The sequence below is a fragment of the Cyrtonyx montezumae genome, unplaced genomic scaffold (assembly GCF_038088225.1).
Source record: "Cyrtonyx montezumae isolate F1298 unplaced genomic scaffold, pur_monq_1.0 scaffold_18, whole genome shotgun sequence".
Classification (NCBI taxonomy): Eukaryota; Metazoa; Chordata; class Aves; order Galliformes; family Odontophoridae; genus Cyrtonyx; species Cyrtonyx montezumae.
Window position 1 is genome coordinate 16,389,524 of NW_027071914.1, and position 17,403 is coordinate 16,406,926.

At 50.6% G+C, this 17,403-nt stretch overlaps 2 protein-coding genes across 2 annotated transcripts; both read left to right on the forward strand.

The window, feature by feature from the left end:
- Positions 1–12,177: 12,177 nt before the first annotated feature.
- On the forward strand, positions 12,178–14,543 carry GDF9 (growth differentiation factor 9). Its single transcript, XM_065735012.1, has 2 exons — positions 12,178–12,619; positions 13,457–14,543. Exons 1-2 carry the CDS (start codon positions 12,196–12,198, stop codon positions 14,404–14,406), a joined length of 1,374 nt encoding a protein of 457 aa, XP_065591084.1. The 5' UTR covers positions 12,178–12,195; the 3' UTR covers positions 14,407–14,543.
- Positions 14,544–16,000: 1,457 nt separating this feature from the next.
- On the forward strand, positions 16,001–16,578 carry LOC136047625 (cytochrome b-c1 complex subunit 8). Its single transcript, XM_065734906.1, has 2 exons — positions 16,001–16,193; positions 16,365–16,578. Exons 1-2 carry the CDS (start codon positions 16,040–16,042, stop codon positions 16,457–16,459), a joined length of 249 nt encoding a protein of 82 aa, XP_065590978.1. The 5' UTR covers positions 16,001–16,039; the 3' UTR covers positions 16,460–16,578.
- Positions 16,579–17,403: the final 825 nt, after the last annotated feature.

Sequence of the window (17,403 nt, forward strand, 5' to 3'; positions counted from 1 at the left end):
AATCTCAGCGAGCCCTGAGGAGCAGACCACAGCACTGAATGCAGCTTGCTCACGTGTTCAATTCTGCTGAGGTCTACCAAGGCAATCTTTCCATCAGAGAAAGAGGAATGACAACTTAATAAATTCAAGCAGAGCTCAAACCTTCATTTGGGACCGACCGATTGCTGTTAGCAGATGAGGAGTTTTACCTGTACCACATTTTGGGAAACCAAAGAAGATTTACTCTCCAAAGGATTCTGGAGAAAAATGTGACATGCTGCAAAGAGGCTGGGCTGCGTAAAGCTTCACAGACCTAGTTCTGTAAAACTGTCCCTATTGAACAAATGGGTACGTGGAAAAAAAGGAAAAAAAAAGCCCACAGCTTTTGATACAGATTAATCTGTATCAGACTACAACATGCAACTATTCTCCGAAGAACAAGGCAAACAGTGTGAGCAAGCTCCCAGCGTTATGTCATGTACATGTCTGTGAATGACCTGCTTCTTATCAAAGGGTAAACACTTCATGTAAATATTAGCCAAAATTCTTCAGATTCCAATCACTTGCACACTCTGCAGCACCTGATCCATCTGCTCCTCAGACCTCCAGATTTAATGGCTCCCAGCCTATCACCCTAGACCCCTCCAGCCAGCAGCAGCCTGGCCCCCCAGTGCCTGGAGCCGTGCTGGGAAGCAGTGCACTGAGCCCTAGCTCCCACAGGCAGACACTGCATGGCAGCACTGTGCAGCAGCTCCCTGCGGGCTCCCACAGCTCCATCCAGGACTTCCTGCACAGAAACCCACGCACACACCATGGGGAGGACCCACACGTTCCCACTGACTGTGGCTCTTGTTTCCAGACACGTCACGTCTCAGTGGGAGCTGTTCCTTTGTCCAGACTGTGTCATATCCAGAAATTCCAGACAGATGTCTGCAGTCTTCATTTTCCACCACTTTCACACGATTGTCAGAAGGGTGAGGGAAGGAGGACAGCACAGCCAGGAAAGCACGACCATCCTTGTGCTGGCAGCTCTGCAAGCCGCTCTCTCTCTCAGCTTTCTTTTCTTTTTCTAAATCAATGCATTGCCTTTCATTTTCCCCCTCTACTTTACAATATAGAACTTTCAACTTTAGGTTTCAAACTTGCCTTGCAGGAGAGCAACGCATGAAGGCAACACCTGCTTTGTTCTCAGCAGGCTACTGGAAAACACACCTGCTAAGAGGAGCATTCTGAAATACCAGATTCCCCACCTAGTGCCATTCCAGGACTATTGCACATTGCTGCCTGATGGTTGCTGAGGAGATCGTATACCCAAGTGAGAGGACAAGGCTGCTTTATGGACACCCAGTCGGGAACCTTCCCTGCTACTGAGAGCCAAAGAAAGTTAAAGCATTGGGTGTTACTGAGACACAGCCAAAATGGGACTTGGATGAGGCTGATGCTTCAAGTGCACAGAAATAAACATCACCACTGTTTGAGGAACGTGAGCATTTCATGTTAAAGACACAGATACAAACACATGGTGTTTGGTGTTTTTCTGGAGCCACAAGAAGCATCACAGGTCATTCAGAAGGGGATGAAAATAACACACATTTTGATAACTCTCTGCTCGGGTTGTTAGGGCAGCACTGGGCTAGCATGCCCTTCCCCAGGGCCAACGCTCTGGACAGGAGCATTTACCACTTGAATCATACAACCATTCTGCTGACAGAAGACTGCAGCCCAAATCAAACATTTTTGGGCCCAAGCGCCCCGTCCTGATCTCTGACCAATGACTTAATGAGGAAGATCAGGTTTGGCAATTCTTCACAGCCCTGTGAGAGACCTTTTCTGAGCACCCAACTGAGTCTGACCTTCTAATCGGAGCAGTCACCCGCCACATACTTCTCCATTGTCCTCAAGTCACTGATTTCCCTCATTCAGTCTCAAAAATGTATCCTGGCTTCCATCATCCCTTATCTACTGAACACCAAACACTTCTTCCTAATTCTCACTTTCCTTTCTAACTCTGAAAGTGCTTCTCAAAATCTGCTTTTGTCAGAAATCGCTGCTTCATCCCCAAAACACGTGTGACTTTCCAGACTTTCCCATTCCAACCCTTGTTCCTTCACCACAATTTTCCTCCCTCTCTTTTGTAGCTCGATCTAGCACATTTCTTCCCTAAAACGTATCATCCAAGAACAGAAGGCAAAACATTCAACAGCATTTAACAACCAGAAACTCTAACAACCTCAGAATTTCAAAGAGAAAACAATCTAACAATTCTGTTGATTTTTACACATGTGCATGGACCAGATCATCTATAACATCCAAGAAAACATAAGAGAATTCAAACCAAATGCAAAGCTCTCATTCCCTTTGCACACATACCCTCCCAATAACTCTGAAGACAATTAAGGCCAGAGAACTACATTTTCCACCCCTACTTGACAAAGAGAGGGACAACAAATCTGAATGCATCAGACTGCATTCAGAGGACTTTCACTTTGTGGATAAGCAGTTCCCACGTAATTTAACAGGCAGCAATGAAGAAGTGATTTGATTTCCAGACAGGGTAAGCTGCAAGATGAGCGTATGCACGTAGGGCAGCACTAAGAGCGTCCTGGAAGATGCTTTTACCTTGTTGATTGCCCAGTGCCACCTGTGCTACCAGAGCTGCAAATGATGGGTTGCAAGTTCCTTGGGATCAAGGGCAGAAATTAAACACTTGTGTGCCACTGCAACCAGCTCTCAGACATGCTACAAAACTGACAAGGAACGATGGAGAGAAAGGATTGAGGAAAGCACAAACAGAATTCATTCTGAGAACAAAGGCAGTACGAGTCATGTAGAAACTTCCCAAGTTCCCAAACCTAGTGCCTGCAGCTCACATCTCAGCAGTGGCCCCACCACCTGAGCACTGCCCGTGGCTGCGGATCACCAAGCGTGCTCGTACTGTGGTAACTATTTTCCAGGTAAAGCTGCCCCACCTCTGTTATGGTTTTATGATTTTTGTTGTATTACTCCCTCCTCTATCTCACACAAGGACAGACTTTATTTATTCAGCAAAGAAACAGATTTTGCCAGGGCTGAGCAGCACTCCCATGCTCGTGCTGGGCTGACTGCTCCAGAGCTGCTGTATCAGACTGCCCACAACCTTTCCCTTAAGCTGAGAGGTTTTACTCCTATGAATGCAGTCTTGTTCCATACCACGTTTAGCTGAGGAAAGCTTCACCTCACTCACTCAGACATGTGTAGGATAAGCCCTGGCAAGTGGGAGGCCTCACATCATCACGCATCCCTAAGGCTGCTCCAAACCCGGGTTAAACATTGCAAAATGTGTTTTAATGTTTTCCAGGACACTTCCTGCTCCTTCCTCTGCTTTGCTGCTGACTGCTGCAGAAAAGATTCCTTGGGATGGGAGCAGATGGACTTTGGCAGCAGAAGCTCTAGAAGCGACTGAGAACGGAGTTAGTCCTTGGTAAAAAGGACCCAGACAAAGCACAACACCAACACTCCATTTTCCAGCATTGCCCTTCTTCCTCCGGCCATATCCCACAAGCTCTGGGTACGTGGCGTGCCCCCAGTCACCCTCCCCACACACAGCCAGAGCTCAGCGTGCCCCAGCCAACAGCTTTCACAGAACCCTTCTCCCTCCCCAAACACAAGCTCTCATCCACCAATTAAGGAGCAGTTAATGAGTGCAGCTGGCAAGGCAGCCCTGCACTCACTTACCCGGACTGCCACGTGCCACAGTCCCTTGGGGCGATGTGCGGCTCCACGCGCATCGTGGGCTCTGTGGCTGTGCCCACTCACGGCCCCACAGCTTCACCTGTGGAAACCGCCCTTTGGTTTCTTACGTCCCATCGCGCAGAGCGTTACAGTCACAGCGGAAAAGAAAAGGAAAGCAAACAGCAGGCGCAGCTATTTCATTATCTCACCAGTCAATTATTAACGACAGCCCTTTTCTGCCCGAGCCTTTGGGCCGCGGTTCCCACGTGGGAGGGATCGAAACATTCCACGCAGCCGCTGCCGAGGCCACAGCAGGCCAAGAGCTGCCCACCCCGGCCCTGCACCAGCACCGTGCTGCCCTGTGCCATGCCAGGCAGGTGCCCTGGGCCCTCCCTGGGAGCACAGCCCGGCTCAGGAGCCACGAGGTGACGCCGAGCCACCACCACCAGCCTTCCTACAGACCGAGGCTTTCATCTGTTTTGTGCGAGTGAATCAATTCAAACTCCTGCAATAAATTCCCTTCCTGCCTTCAAATCTATTTGCTGGAGCCTGATATTGCATTTTACAACGTCCTCATCCGGTGAGATGAATTCCGACTCGCTTCCAGCTGAGCTTAAAAAATAAGCCGATTTTACGCCGCTATTTTTTTCCTCAAACTAAGCTGCCAACCGGGCAGTGTCACATGGGCAACAGCTCTCCCATTTGCTCTCATGTATGGTCTCCCAAGGGAAAACAGGGAAATTCTTCAGATTTCTAGCAAAAATAAAATAAAATAAACCCAAACAGTGGCTACGTTCAGTTCTGGGTGTTGAGAAGCAGCTCAGTGCCCCCGAGCAGGACCAAGCTCAGGATCCAGGCTCAGCCCCCTGCCCTGGGCTCAGGCAGAGAACCAGAGCTGCAGATCTGCTGATGGTGACTGAGAACAGAGAGCGGCTCCCAGCAAGTTACTTAGTAACTAGCTCCTGTTCAGTCACTGCTTTTAATGATGCTTTCTGAAAGCAGTGACTCAGTATCCGAGGGACAGAAGACAGAAGCAGGAGGTGAGGGGATGGCTTCCAAGGGTCTGAGACGTGGGGGATACCTGCTGTGCAATGCTCACCTGGAGGAAAGCCAGAGAGCAGAGTAGTCCTCTCCTGCGTCCCAGCGCTGCGCTGGATGTGGTCCCCTCCGTCACACCTCAGCTCTGTGCAGCTGTACCAGTGATGTCTGAGTGGTGACAGCACTCCCAACACATTGAGCTCAGCCCTACACGTGTAACAGGTTCCGATGTGCATGGAAAAGAGAACATGCAGAAAACTGAAGTCATCGTTTTATCACTCTGTGCCTCACAGGCACTGATCCCTGCCTCTGCCAGGCACCAGGAGGACAGCAAGGTTTGGCAGCTAACCTGTCAGCTTCGGAGAGTTTGGTTCAGCTCCTGGGTTTGTCACTTATATCAGAAGGAGAATTGCTAAGCCCTCAGAAAGCACCAAGGTTGGGAGGACAGCTAAACCTTTTCCAGATACAGGAGAGCCCACGTTCCCTCTCCTGATTGCTCGGGGAAAAATTTTCACAGGCACTGAATTCTATGAAATTCAAGCATCCCTCAGTGAAACTTGTTGGCAGGTGTCCTTGTGTGCAGGCTGGCCACAAGTAATGCTATTCTTCCCACACTGCTGGGGGGGATAAATCCATTAAGAAGTGAGGGACCCGCAGCCCCAGCTCCTAAACCAGCACAACTCTTACTGGTAACTTTAGAGTATTAAGTGGTATTACGCATACAATAATCACATTCGCTAGTTATTCCAAACCACAAATCACATTCCTCCTAATTCGCCTCTGAAATTACAGACCAGGTGCCCTGTAAAGAAGCTGTTAAGCTGCAGACACAGCACACGGTGGTGATGGCATGCATCTCCCAGCAGGGGCCGCCTGGAGGTGGGCGCTGCAGTGGCCTGCTTGAACCAGGAGGGCAGAACCCCAGGCAGAGCCAGCAGGGCACTGCTGCTCCTCCAGGGTCCCCAGACACCTCGGTAAATCCACACTATACAAGCATTAACAATTAACCCTTTTCCCAGCTTCTGCACCAAGTGCTGCAGGTTGGGCTGAACGCCCTTGGCTGTGTCCCAACATTGACCTCAATGCGATAACACAGCAGTGGGGAGAGCCCAAAAGAGAGGGCTCACAGCTCTTGGCAATTAAGAACACTGCAGTGCATGAGAAACAAAACAGAGTGCTCCCTCCTGTGCCATGCAGCCACACACACAGCAGCTGCTCCTCCATCAGCAGCGGGGAGTAACTGGCACCACACCAAGAGAAAGCACCCTTAGGTTTGTTATCCACAAACATCCACGGCAGTAACAACAAACAGGGACAGGAGTAGAGAACATTAAAAGGTTTTGTAAATACAAATGAGCTGAGGTTCGTATTGTTTGTCCTCGGGTCCCTGAACATTTACAGTGCATTTCTAAATCCTCCCTCGCTGTCGGAAACAGTGACACACGCGGTGGATTTCTGAACTGGAAGTGAAGATCCCTGGGAGCCCCACGACTGCTACAGCCTCTGCTCTCTGAGATGCATCTGATCTCACAACATTCAGGGCATAGAGCTCAGCAGCAGCCACCAGCACACCTCCTGACTGCTGCCCCGCCACAGGCACAGCACACAAGTGCTTAGAAGCAGAAAAGCAGTAATCCAAATTTGGGGCCAAACCTCACCTCTAAATACCACTCCGTAGAGCTCCTGCCTCAGGCTCCCACTGCTGGGCTGAGCCCTCTCCTGAAGACACTGACCTGTATTTCTGGTTAAAATGCACAAAGCAGCAGCAGCCAGCAAAGAAGGCCATGGCAGCTCAGCTTACCAGCACCTCGTGCTCTGCTACTCTTGTAGCATGAACCATGCAGCACCAACACCACCGAAGCAACAAGGCCACTGTGAGCCTGTGCACACCCCACCTTGCAGCACAGGTCAGAAAGCAGAACCCAGAGGGGGAGCAGTGCAAACAAAACATCAAATTCTACCCATAAAGCCACAACCCACCCAGCAGTCTGTTCCCTCTCGACGTTATTTTCATTACTGGGCATCAGCTGGGTTACAGATGGCTGCTCAGAGTTACCAGCCTCAAAAAACTAGGTCAATGGTGGCAGAGATTGGAAGGAAACACAGCAATCCCAGGCTTTACCAACCCAAACCATCCCAACAGCAGCAGCCAAACAGAGAAGATGATTTCCCTGAAAGTCCTCATCAACCCTGGCCCTGGCTGCTGCACTGCTGAGAGCTCGGAGCAGTGAGCAGGGCAGGGGGCTGTGGATCTGTTACTATAAATGCACACTCGGTGCCTTTTACCATCACCCATTAATTCCTACAGGAGTTAATCACAACAAACACAGCCAGTAGCTCTCCAGCATTTCCTAAGGCGTAGTGAACTTTTTGTCATCAGGTTATAGACTGAAGGCAATACAGAGGCACTACTGCTGCTCCAATTTGTGCAGATGTGCCCTGGATCAAAGACCAATGCCCCAGCATTCTCCCAGCCCCCAGTTTCACACAGCCAAAGCTCTCGGGGAGGCTTCCTCTGCCCACACTGCCATGGGGCTGCTCTCCTGCCAGGACAGGCAGTTGCAGCACACAGGACCTCCAGCTGCAGCACGGAGCAGAAGGAAGCAGCTGTGCACCAGGGGGAAGCAAGCACTGATGCCAGCAGTTACCTGAGATGTTCATGCTGCTGCCAAAGGCTGTGCACTGTGAAGCCACACTTACAGCCACAGACACCTCTGCTGGGAGTTTACACCAGCTCATGTTACGGGATTTGTTCCCAGTGAATGTGTAATTGTGGGTCTTTAGGTCAGAACAATCAAATCATATCTGTGATCAAGCAACCAATCGCTCAGTGCGACCACCTTCACCCCCAGCACAGCTCATTCTGACACCTCAGCACCCTGCAGCACCCAGTGCCAAAACTCAACCTCTCTGAGCCACAGAATCAGAGCTCTCCTGATAGCAAAGGATCCTCCAGGTCAGCCGGAAACACTCCTGGTCAGGTCAGGGAATGTTTAAACACATTCGTTTGCTTTTGAAAATGTGCAGAAGTAATATTAAGTTCCAGATTAAGTTCAGGTGCATCTCCAGAGCTGCTGCATGCCAGCAGAAATGGCAAGCTGACGTCATGAGGTCAGAGGATGAAGATGAAGGTGATGGAATCTGGAACGTGTTTTTTAAGGACTGGGCACAGCGTCTGAGACTTGGCACCAACGACTCTTCTAACACAGACTTCCCTACACAAATAACTTCTCAAGAAATTAAAACTTGATTTTAATAACTGAGGTTAGGAAAACATCACAAACAAAAAGGAACTAACCGCAGTTGGCTCTTTTTTCCCCTCCTCATTGCTTTTAGCTGTCTGTATGAAAATCATGCACACCTATCATTATGTTTAAGGAACATTCACAGGACTCCTACTCCTTCTGTGGCCACCCCACCCCTCCCAGCCCCTTCCCACCCACCCGGCTCCTCCTTGGCCCCAGGCACAGCTGATGTGTCAGCCCCCAGCTCCCGTCAGGACCCCGCAGCGACCGTGGCAGTCTTGCTGTGCACCTGAAGGCATGGGTTGGAGGCAGCCCAGTGGTTTATCCCTTGGGATGAGCCCAGAGTCAGCCCAGCCAGGCTCCAGGAGATTCCAGTAGGATAAGGACAATCTCCAGACATTTAAGGTATGAAAATCAAAGCAAGCACATTTTTGGGGGAGATGATTAACTGGCCAGACTTGGGAAGATGTTCAGAGCGAAGAACAGAAGGCGCATCCCTAATGCAAATCCATGCAAAACAAAAATTACTTCCCTTCTCCAAAGCATGGGAAATGCAGCTGTTCAGTGACAACTCAGAACTACTGAAAATAGGGAAGACAGCATTTCATCCCCTAAAATTGCTGTTAGGAACGCGGGATTTGTTTTGCTCACGTTGTCCCAAAAACGCAGACCAGGCAAGCAACCGGAGTGCAGATTATCAGTTGAAACGAACTGCAGCAAGGTCAGGACAAGGCAACAAGTGAGTTCAACTCCAAAGCGCCCTGAGGAGCTGACCGAGCCGTGCCGGGCAGCACGCTCCCACGTCCCGGCCCACGCGTGTCGGTGCTGCCGGTGCCCGAAGGACCCGAACTCGCACCTGAGCACCAAACGAGACGGCATCGGAGCGCGTGAAAGCTCCCAGGCAAATTCACAAGTCAATAATTTGCATTTGCTCACACCGCACAGACGGCTGAAAGCCTCCTGGGATCTCCCCCTGCCCTGCAAACCCCTCTCCCCCGCAGCCGCACCTCTCCCCGAGTTCTCCACCCGGGATTTCTGTTGTCAAGTTTTAACTGCGTGGACTTTCGCAGCGAAGCAGACACCGCTTAAGAGGCATTTCAACACAGCACCTGAGCACGTCTGACAAAGCAGCGCTCCGGACTGGAGCACGGGGCTGCGGGATTGAGCAGCTCGGGCCGGGACCGCAGGGCTGGGACCGCCTCCTGCTGACAGCGGCACAGCACAGCCGCGTAACGCCGCTCATTCTGATCTACGAAAGGTTTTTTATTTTTCTTTTGCCGCGGGGATAACATCGGACGAGAGAAAAATCGTCCTTTAGACCGTTTCTGGTTTTAGCGGACGACAGGACAGCGTACCTTTATAGTCGGACAGAGGAGAGCAACGTCCCCCGGGAAGGATTTCCGAGAGCCCCTTTCCAGCTGGGAGCGCTCCGGGCAGGACATCGGCTCCCAGCAGCAAGGCGGGCAGCGCTTCCCGAGTGCTCCGTCACTTTCCCAAGCACCGTAAGGGCTCCCCGGCCCGCAGCACGAGCGGTCCCCCCCCCTCCGGCCCTCCCAAACCCACCTACTTCCATCAGCCTCTTCACCTCCTCCAGGGCGAATTACTCCCAGATGGGAGCTCCTCGCTCCCGCAGCGGTGCGCGCGCCCGCGCGCGGCCCGGCCCCGGGGACGCGCGGAGGTGGGGTCACAGCGCGGAGCCGGAGCTGCTGGGGCTAAAGGGCAGAGCACAGCACTGCCGAAAAAGGACCTGGGGGTACTGGTGGATGGTGAAGCCGGACACGAGCTAGCGATGTGCCCTCCCTGCTCAGAAAGCCAACCGTGTCCCGGGCCGCATCAGAAGCAGCGTGGCCAGCAGGTGGGGGGAGGAGATCCTGCCCTCCTGTGCTGGTGAGGCATCACCTGCAGTACTGCATCCCGATGGGCAGTCCTCGGTACAGGAGAGATGCAGACCTGATGGAGTACATCTAGAGGAGGGCCACAACAACGATCCAACAAGACAGCTGGAGCTGGGGAAGAGAAGGCCCCGGGGAAATCTGGCAGCAGCCTTTCAGTGTCTCATGGGTGACTCTGAAAAAGGAGACAGACTCTTTAGCGGGGTCTGTGGTGATAGTACAAGGGGTATGGCTCCAAACCAGAACAGAGATGATTTGGGATGGATAGAAAGAAAAAGGTTTCATGAAAAAGGCAGGAAAGCACTGAAATTGGTTGCTCAGAGAGGTGGTGGGTGCACTGTCCTGCCATTCAAGGTGAAGCTGGGTGGGGCTCTGACCAACCTGATTTAGCTGTAGGTCTCATTGCAGGAGAGAGTCACACAAGGACACGTATCACAGCCAACACAGAACAAACAACCCCAACAAAACAGACAACAATTCCCCATTTCCTACCTCACAGCCACAACCCCACCCTGGGGAGCAGCAAGCTGCTGGGATGGCTGAAATCACTATTCCATTTAGAAACGATAATAATAAAACCTCTGAAAAACATCACCTGTGGATGCTGTCATTTACCCGCCCTGTGTGCTGCCCCAGGCCAGGTGACAGCAGCAGGATGATGCTTTCTGGTGATGCTGAGGGTCCCTTCCAACAGAGCTGTTCTAAGGATGTACCAGCACACAAAGGCAGGAGGAAGAACATCAAGTGTAAGACCCTATCTCCTGGCTTTCCAGGTGTTACTTGGGTTTTTATCCTTCCCCTTTCTAAAGAAAAAATAGAAGGAGGGAATGACTTCTGCAGTCCTGTCTCTATGTTAAGAGTACTTGGGATTGTTGTTAAGAACCAACCAGGACACTGTAACCACATGGGTTTTTTCCCTAAAGAGCACCACATTACAGCAAAGCCACACTGAGAGCAACACCCCAACACTACAGCAAAGCCACTGCCTGTCCTCCTCCTTAACAAAGGGCACCTGCTGCTTCTTGTATCTCAGAGTGCTCTGAATCAGCAGCAAGCCCAAGTGAAGCACTTTCTTTGTCGGGGTGTAACAGCTGTACCTGCAATTAATGCTTTTGCTCTCTTGTGGAAACAAACAGATGTCATTCTCTCAGCACAGGGCAAGGCCACCACGTCACCCTCTCTGCTTTATAGACACTTAAAGGTTGCTATTTGTGATAGCGCAAATGAGGTGTTTGGTGTTTCCCAAGGAAGGGAAAAGATGCTGGAGTGCAACTTAAGTAGTCGTGGAACAACAGAAACCATGGCCACATTTGTCTGACACTAAGACAGAGAGGGACTCGTTTTCACGCCCGAGGGAGCAGCAGGTCAGCTCATCACGTGTCACTGAAGATGTATTTTTAATATGAAGAAAAGCACCGACCAGCACATCCAAAGCAGAGTTACACAGTTACACAGACAGCCTTAGATGTGAGAGCATCCCCCTCTCACTGCAGACAAAACAGCTTGAAGAGAACTAAGAAAAAAGGTGGTGTTGTTTCACGTTAGAGATGGTTATCTGGATTAACCTTCCACTCCAAATGAAAGAACTCCAGTCTGACATTTCTGTTAATCAAGCACTTCCAACCCCTACAATTCTGTGACTCTCTGAACAAGGATTCCTTACTTAGAAGCCTTAAGATGTTAAAGACAGATTACAGGCAACACCTTATTATGCTCACCCATAGCTCTAATGAAAAACAACTGACATGAAAACACATTCTCACACACTTCCCTTATTAAAAACAACAGAAATCCATCCCTTTACTTACATCCTGTAACATGAGTTCCTGAACGCTCCTGCAGCACTCAGGACCACCCCAGTGGAGTCTTCAGGAGCACTTCAGAAGCAATAATATTTAGCGAGTTGAATATATCGAGCACGGATAACCGGCGCTGCTGCTGAACTTTCCTTTGCAGCACACAGAGCCCGGAACCCCCGCACATAACCATGTCCCCGGGTTGGGACCGGACCGGCAGCATCGCTCCGTCCCCCGGCTCCCTCTGGAGGCTCACACACGAACACCCACTCGGTGCAGTTCACCACGTGGAGAAGTTGAACCAGAGGAGGAGGGTTTGTTTGGGAGATGCTCCCACGTGCAGAGCCTCGGCCCGGCTGCACGCGGACACGTGTGCTCCGCAGCCAGCTGCGGGTCTTTCCCTTTGGTTTCTAATCACAAGGAAACCTCCCTCCCAAAGCCACAGCTGAAACACATATAAGGGCTCGCGCTCAGGGGCTCTTTTTTTCTTGAATGTTTTAGGGGAGGTGCGGTTAGGCTGCAGCCCTGACGAGCATGGAGGGTACCTGGAGGATCTGCGTTTGTTTCTATTGCTGCATTCACTGGCTTTCTTCTAGCATCCAGTGCTCCCCCCGCTCCAGGGGTCGCTCAGCAGCCGCCGAGCTGTCCGGGCTTCTGGTGGCTCCCGAGGTCAGCGAGCTCCACCCGCTGCTGCGGCTGCCGGACGGGGCGAGCCGCCGCTATGCCCTCCTGCCTCCTCTGCTCAAGGTGCTGTCTGACCAGGGACGCCGGAGCTGGGAGAGCGGGGCCCCCAGGCTGCAGCCGGACTCCCGAGCCCTGAGGTACATGAAGAGGCTGTATAAGATGTACGCCACCAAGGACGGGGTCCCCAAGGCCCACAAGAGCCACCTCTATAACACGGTTCGGCTTTTCACGCCGTGTTCTGAGTGCCAGCACCGCCGCAGGGATCTGAGCAGAGGTAGGTGTGGGGCGGGGGTCGGGATGCTGCGAGCCGGTCCGGTTCTGAGCCTTAATCTCACAGCGATGTGTCTTAAATACAGCAGCAGTTAAAGCAGCAGTCTGAATCCGAACCAGCTTCCTGCAGTAAGGTTGTGAGGCTGCTGTTAAGGTCCCTGAGTTCAGAAAAAATAATAATAATAATGAACATAAATCATATCCTAAGCGAATTAGGACCCATAGAGCCCTCATCTGATTTTTAATCCTTTGGTTTCTGTGAGTTTGAAGGTCGCTTTGTGTGCTTGTGTGATAGGAGCATGTCATGCTCGGAGAAAAAGAGGCAGTGGTGAGCAGCAGTGCACTGAGCATGGAGCCCCATGGCTGAAGGAGGGCCAGCACACGGCTGCACCCATCCCAAAATCAGATGGGAAGTGCAGTAAATACAAATGACATCATGGGAAGTGATGAGAACAGCATATCCTGCAGTAGGGACAAATGAGACAGAAATATGCATCCAGAATAGCTTGGAAGCTGTCCTTATGTTTCATAAGAAAACAGAAAAGAAAAGTAAACTGAGCAAACAAGTTCCTTGTTCCCCACAGCAGTGCTGACAGGATGACTGCTGGCCTGGAGTGCTGCTCTTTAACTGTGCTTTGATGCCTCTAAAAAGCTCAGCCCTTGGTTTTGTTGGTTTCTTTGTTTCTGACCTGAACAGACATTCCATATAATAAAAAATATCTATGGGTGTCTAAATTGGTTTCTGCTTGACAATTCCGATTAGCTGCCTGACCACAGTATATATATATTGGTGGCAAATGAAGATGCATTAACTGTATGAGATCTTTGCTTCCCTTCTCAGGAGACCTTCACTCGGTGGATTTGCTCTTCAACCTGGATCGTGTTACTGCTCTCGAGCACTTGCTCAAGTCTGTCTTGCTCTACTCATTTGACACATCAGCTCCCACTCCTTCTTTTACGTGCACGTGCCATTTGTCTGTTAAGGAGCATGGTTTTTCTAGCCAAGTATGTCCCAGTGTTTCACACTCTGTAGCTTTTAGCCTGCACTTCGAAGTTAGAAAGCGCAAGTGGGTTGAGATCGATGTGACTTCTTTTCTGCAGCCTCTAATTGCTGCTAACAGGAGGAATATTCATATGGCTGTGAACTTCACTTGTCTGATGGGTAATCCACAACAAAACACTGAACAGGATCATCCCATTAATTTGGCTCTGGTCCCCCCTTCTCTTCTTCTTTACCTGAACGATACCAGCGAGCAAGCTTATCACAGGTGGAACTCACTTAGGCACAGAAGGAAGAGCCCGGTGCGGCCCAAGCAGAGGAACGGTCCGTTTGCTGATGTGATGGATGGCAAAGGAAGCCAGAACACACAGGGTAAGAGGGCATCTCGACACCGGAGAGAAGAGAACCTGAAAGAAGCTCCAGCAACTCCGCCTCAGAATTTGAGTGAATATTTCCAACAGTTTCTGTTTCCTCAAAACGAGTGTGAGCTTCACAGCTTCCGTTTAAGCTTTAGCCAATTAAAGTGGGACAAATGGATAATAGCACCGCATAGATACAGCCCTCAGTACTGCAAGGGTGACTGTCCGAGGGTGGTCGGGCACCGGTACGGCTCTCCTGTACATACAATGGTGCAGAACATAATATATGAGAAATTGGACTCCTCTGTTCCCAGGCCCTCCTGTGTTCCTGCAGAATACAGCCCTCTGAGCGTCCTGACCATAGAGCCCGACGGCTCCATCGTCTACAAGGAATACGAGGACATGATAGCGACCAAGTGCACTTGTCGGTAGGGGGTGTACCCTCATGTTTTACACTTAGCTTGGGTGTTCTGCACTGGCAAAATATTTGGAGCATTTGTGGAATTCTGTCGGCTCTTTCAGACTGAATAGGGTTGAGCACGGAGTTAATGGGTGTTTACATACTAGCACTGTTTTTGTAGCCACTCAGCCTGCCTAGGATGTGAAATGAAATGTAAATATCTTTTTATTGCAACGATATTGCATTTGAATGGAAGTGGTTTCAACTGCCGGATGCCAATTTTAAGCTGTTTTGTTAAGATTTAATAATAAATAAAATGAATGCCTATCACGTATACCACTTAAATTCAGTGTCTGCTAGACTTCCTCCACATAAAGAAATCCTTTGTAATGACCTTCTGCTGAGCTTCTAGGGAAAGAGGGAAGCCTAATGTTAAAGTAACATCCTCTGTGTTTCATTCTTTTTCCTTTCTAAGTTTCCAGTTCCCCTGTGTTTTTCTGTTTTGAGGAATGTTGCATGTCTCAGGCATAAGGAGCTTGTCTAAGGGAGCTTGAGCCCACACAAAGGACTGCTTTGGTAGGGCTTTGTTTTTTTTGTTTTTTTTGTTTAATAGAAGAATGCAGTGCTGTTTTGTGTTTTTCTGAATTGCTACGAATAGCTGTGAAAACAATTCGCAAATATATTGTTGCATGAACTCCTCCTTTCTCTCCCAGCCTCTTACACTAGATCCTGACCTCATAGTTCTGTCGGGCTTGGCGTGGGCATGCAGCCTGGTGGGGAAAGGACAGAGTCCCAGGGGGCTGTGTGGCTGCCATCGCGCTGGTGTGCTGCCCCGATCCAGGGATTGCGTTAACCTGGGGCTGCTGCACTAAAAATAGTGCTTACTTTGGCTCCGAGTGAGGGTCTGTGTTACCAAGAGCTCAAGGCAGAACAGCTCCATGGCCAACAAACTCCTACCCCGCGTCAGCGCTGCATTCGATTGGCTTAGAGAAGGGCTCCTTGCCCCATCGGCATCACTCCCACTGAGCCGTTTCAAGCCCTGGGAGTTCGGCTCTGCCAAACGTTTGTTTATTTCAAGTACTCTCCTTTGAGATGGTCTCTGTGGGTCTTTCGACAGCGGTACATTCTGCTGCATCCTCAGGTGCCTTTTTCTCACAGCATTTTCGTGGGGGTTGGAGAGGTCCGCGCTCCGTGCAGCAAAAATAAACACGGAGGCGTAACATAAAGTGATTGGGTCTTCAGCGCGAGTGTGAAAAAGCCAATTCAAGGAGCAGCGTCCGAGCTGTGGGAGCCGTACAGGGAGCGGCTGTAACACAGCTGCAGTGGGTTAAGGGCACATCCCCCGCGGTGCGATCTCGCATCCTTTGCTCTGCAGTAATTATAACATCGCGGATCTCCGATGTGGGCGCACCATAACCGCCCTCAGCATCCCGCTCCCGGGGCTGAGGCGCTTTCCACTCCTTATCGGCTCCGGACGTGCTCGCTCTCCTCTCTCCCTCCCTTCCCTGCAGGGACTGGGGGGGGGGGGGGGGGGGAGAGAGAGAGAGAGAGACCCACAGTAACCATGGCAACTAGCGGCGACCGCGCGTCCCGGAAGCGGAAGCGGCTTCTGAGATCCACTTCCGGGGTCGCGCGGTAGCCTAGGCAAGGTGACACGGCGCCGCCATGGGGATCCACTTCGGGAACCTGGCTCGGGTGCGCCACATCATCACGTACAGCCTGTCGCCCTTCGAGCAGCGAGCCATCCCCAACGTCTTCTCCGACGCGCTGCCCAACGTGTGGCGGCGGTTCAGGTCGCAGGTCTTCAAGGTTACGCCCCGTGAGTAGGCCGCGGGGCCGGGGGAGGAGGAGCGGGGTCAGAGCGGGCTGCCGTGGCGTGGAGGGGTTCACAGCGGGCTGCCGTGGCGTGGCTTTGTTGTGTCAGAAACGCAGCGGGTGGCTCGGGCTGCTCCGTGCCTTCCCCTGTGTCACTGCCCCTTTTCCTTTGCAGCCTTTCTGGGCGCCTACCTCCTCTACTCCTGGGGCATGCAAGAGTTTGAGAGGCTGAAGAGGAAGAACCCTGCTGACTACGAGAACGACCAGTGACTGCATCACTGAGATGTTACTGCTCTGCATTACCCACGGCTCGCTGCTACGCTCGCTCATGTGACAGAGAGATAATATATGATAATGCCTAATAAACTTCAACTTTGTCCCACGTCCTTCTATGAAGTGTGTCTTGAAATGTTTCAGGTGGATTGCACTGTGTTATCTATCGGGTGAATTCCATACAGAGCGATAACTGAAATCCTCTCTGCTCAAATTGCTTTGTTTTACATTTCCAGACTCTCTGACTCCTACTTTTTGGAAGTATTTCTCAGTGTAGTTAGTTGAAGACAGCCCTTGCTCCACTGCAGGTGATGAGAAATAACAGCACTGAGGTGAGCTCTGTGATCCCTTTATCCTTCCCTCAGTAGCCACTTTTTGCTTGAATTGGAGTGCATTTCTAGCCTCAGTACCTGTGAAGAGCAAACAGTCTGATATGCTACTGACAAAAATTGCCTAACCTGATTGATGGTTCAGAACTGAAGATGAGCTTTGACCCTCTATACAATTACCAGGTTATCATATTTATTAACAATAATCAGATGATAAACTGCAATTCTGATGTTTGGTTAGTGGTAGTTGGCTGAATTAGAAGCAGTTTCTAGGGACCTATAAGGAAGTAAAAGGATTATTTTAACACCCAAAGATGATTTCAGGAACTCTGTTACTACCTTTTATTTTCAAACACATGACTACAAAAGGTGCCCCGGGGCTTTAAATGCACGACACGCTTTGCTCTCCAAAGTCCAGAACATTTGGCTCATTCCTTTATCTTTTATTCTTCTTAGTGTTGAGCTGACTGTCTCAAATTGAAGCATAAGCAAAGTAACACATTTATCTCCCTGTCGTGCTATTCCTGCAGCTGTTAATGGAAGTTTATCTAATCTGCAGTGTGACGTTTTCCTGTGATAGGTTCTTTATGGGTTAAGGGCTGAGCTGTCTGG

Coding starts and splice junctions, on each gene's coding strand:
- GDF9 (XM_065735012.1), top strand. CDS start 12,196: ATGGAGGGTACCTGGAGGATCTGCGTTTGTTTCTATTGCTGCATTCAC. Junction 12,620..13,456: donor CCGCAGGGATCTGAGCAGAG/GTAGGTGTGGGG, acceptor TTCCCTTCTCAG/GAGACCTTCACTCGGTGGAT.
- LOC136047625 (XM_065734906.1), top strand. CDS start 16,040: ATGGGGATCCACTTCGGGAACCTGGCTCGGGTGCGCCACATCATCACG. Junction 16,194..16,364: donor GGTCTTCAAGGTTACGCCCC/GTGAGTAGGCCG, acceptor TTTCCTTTGCAG/CCTTTCTGGGCGCCTACCTC.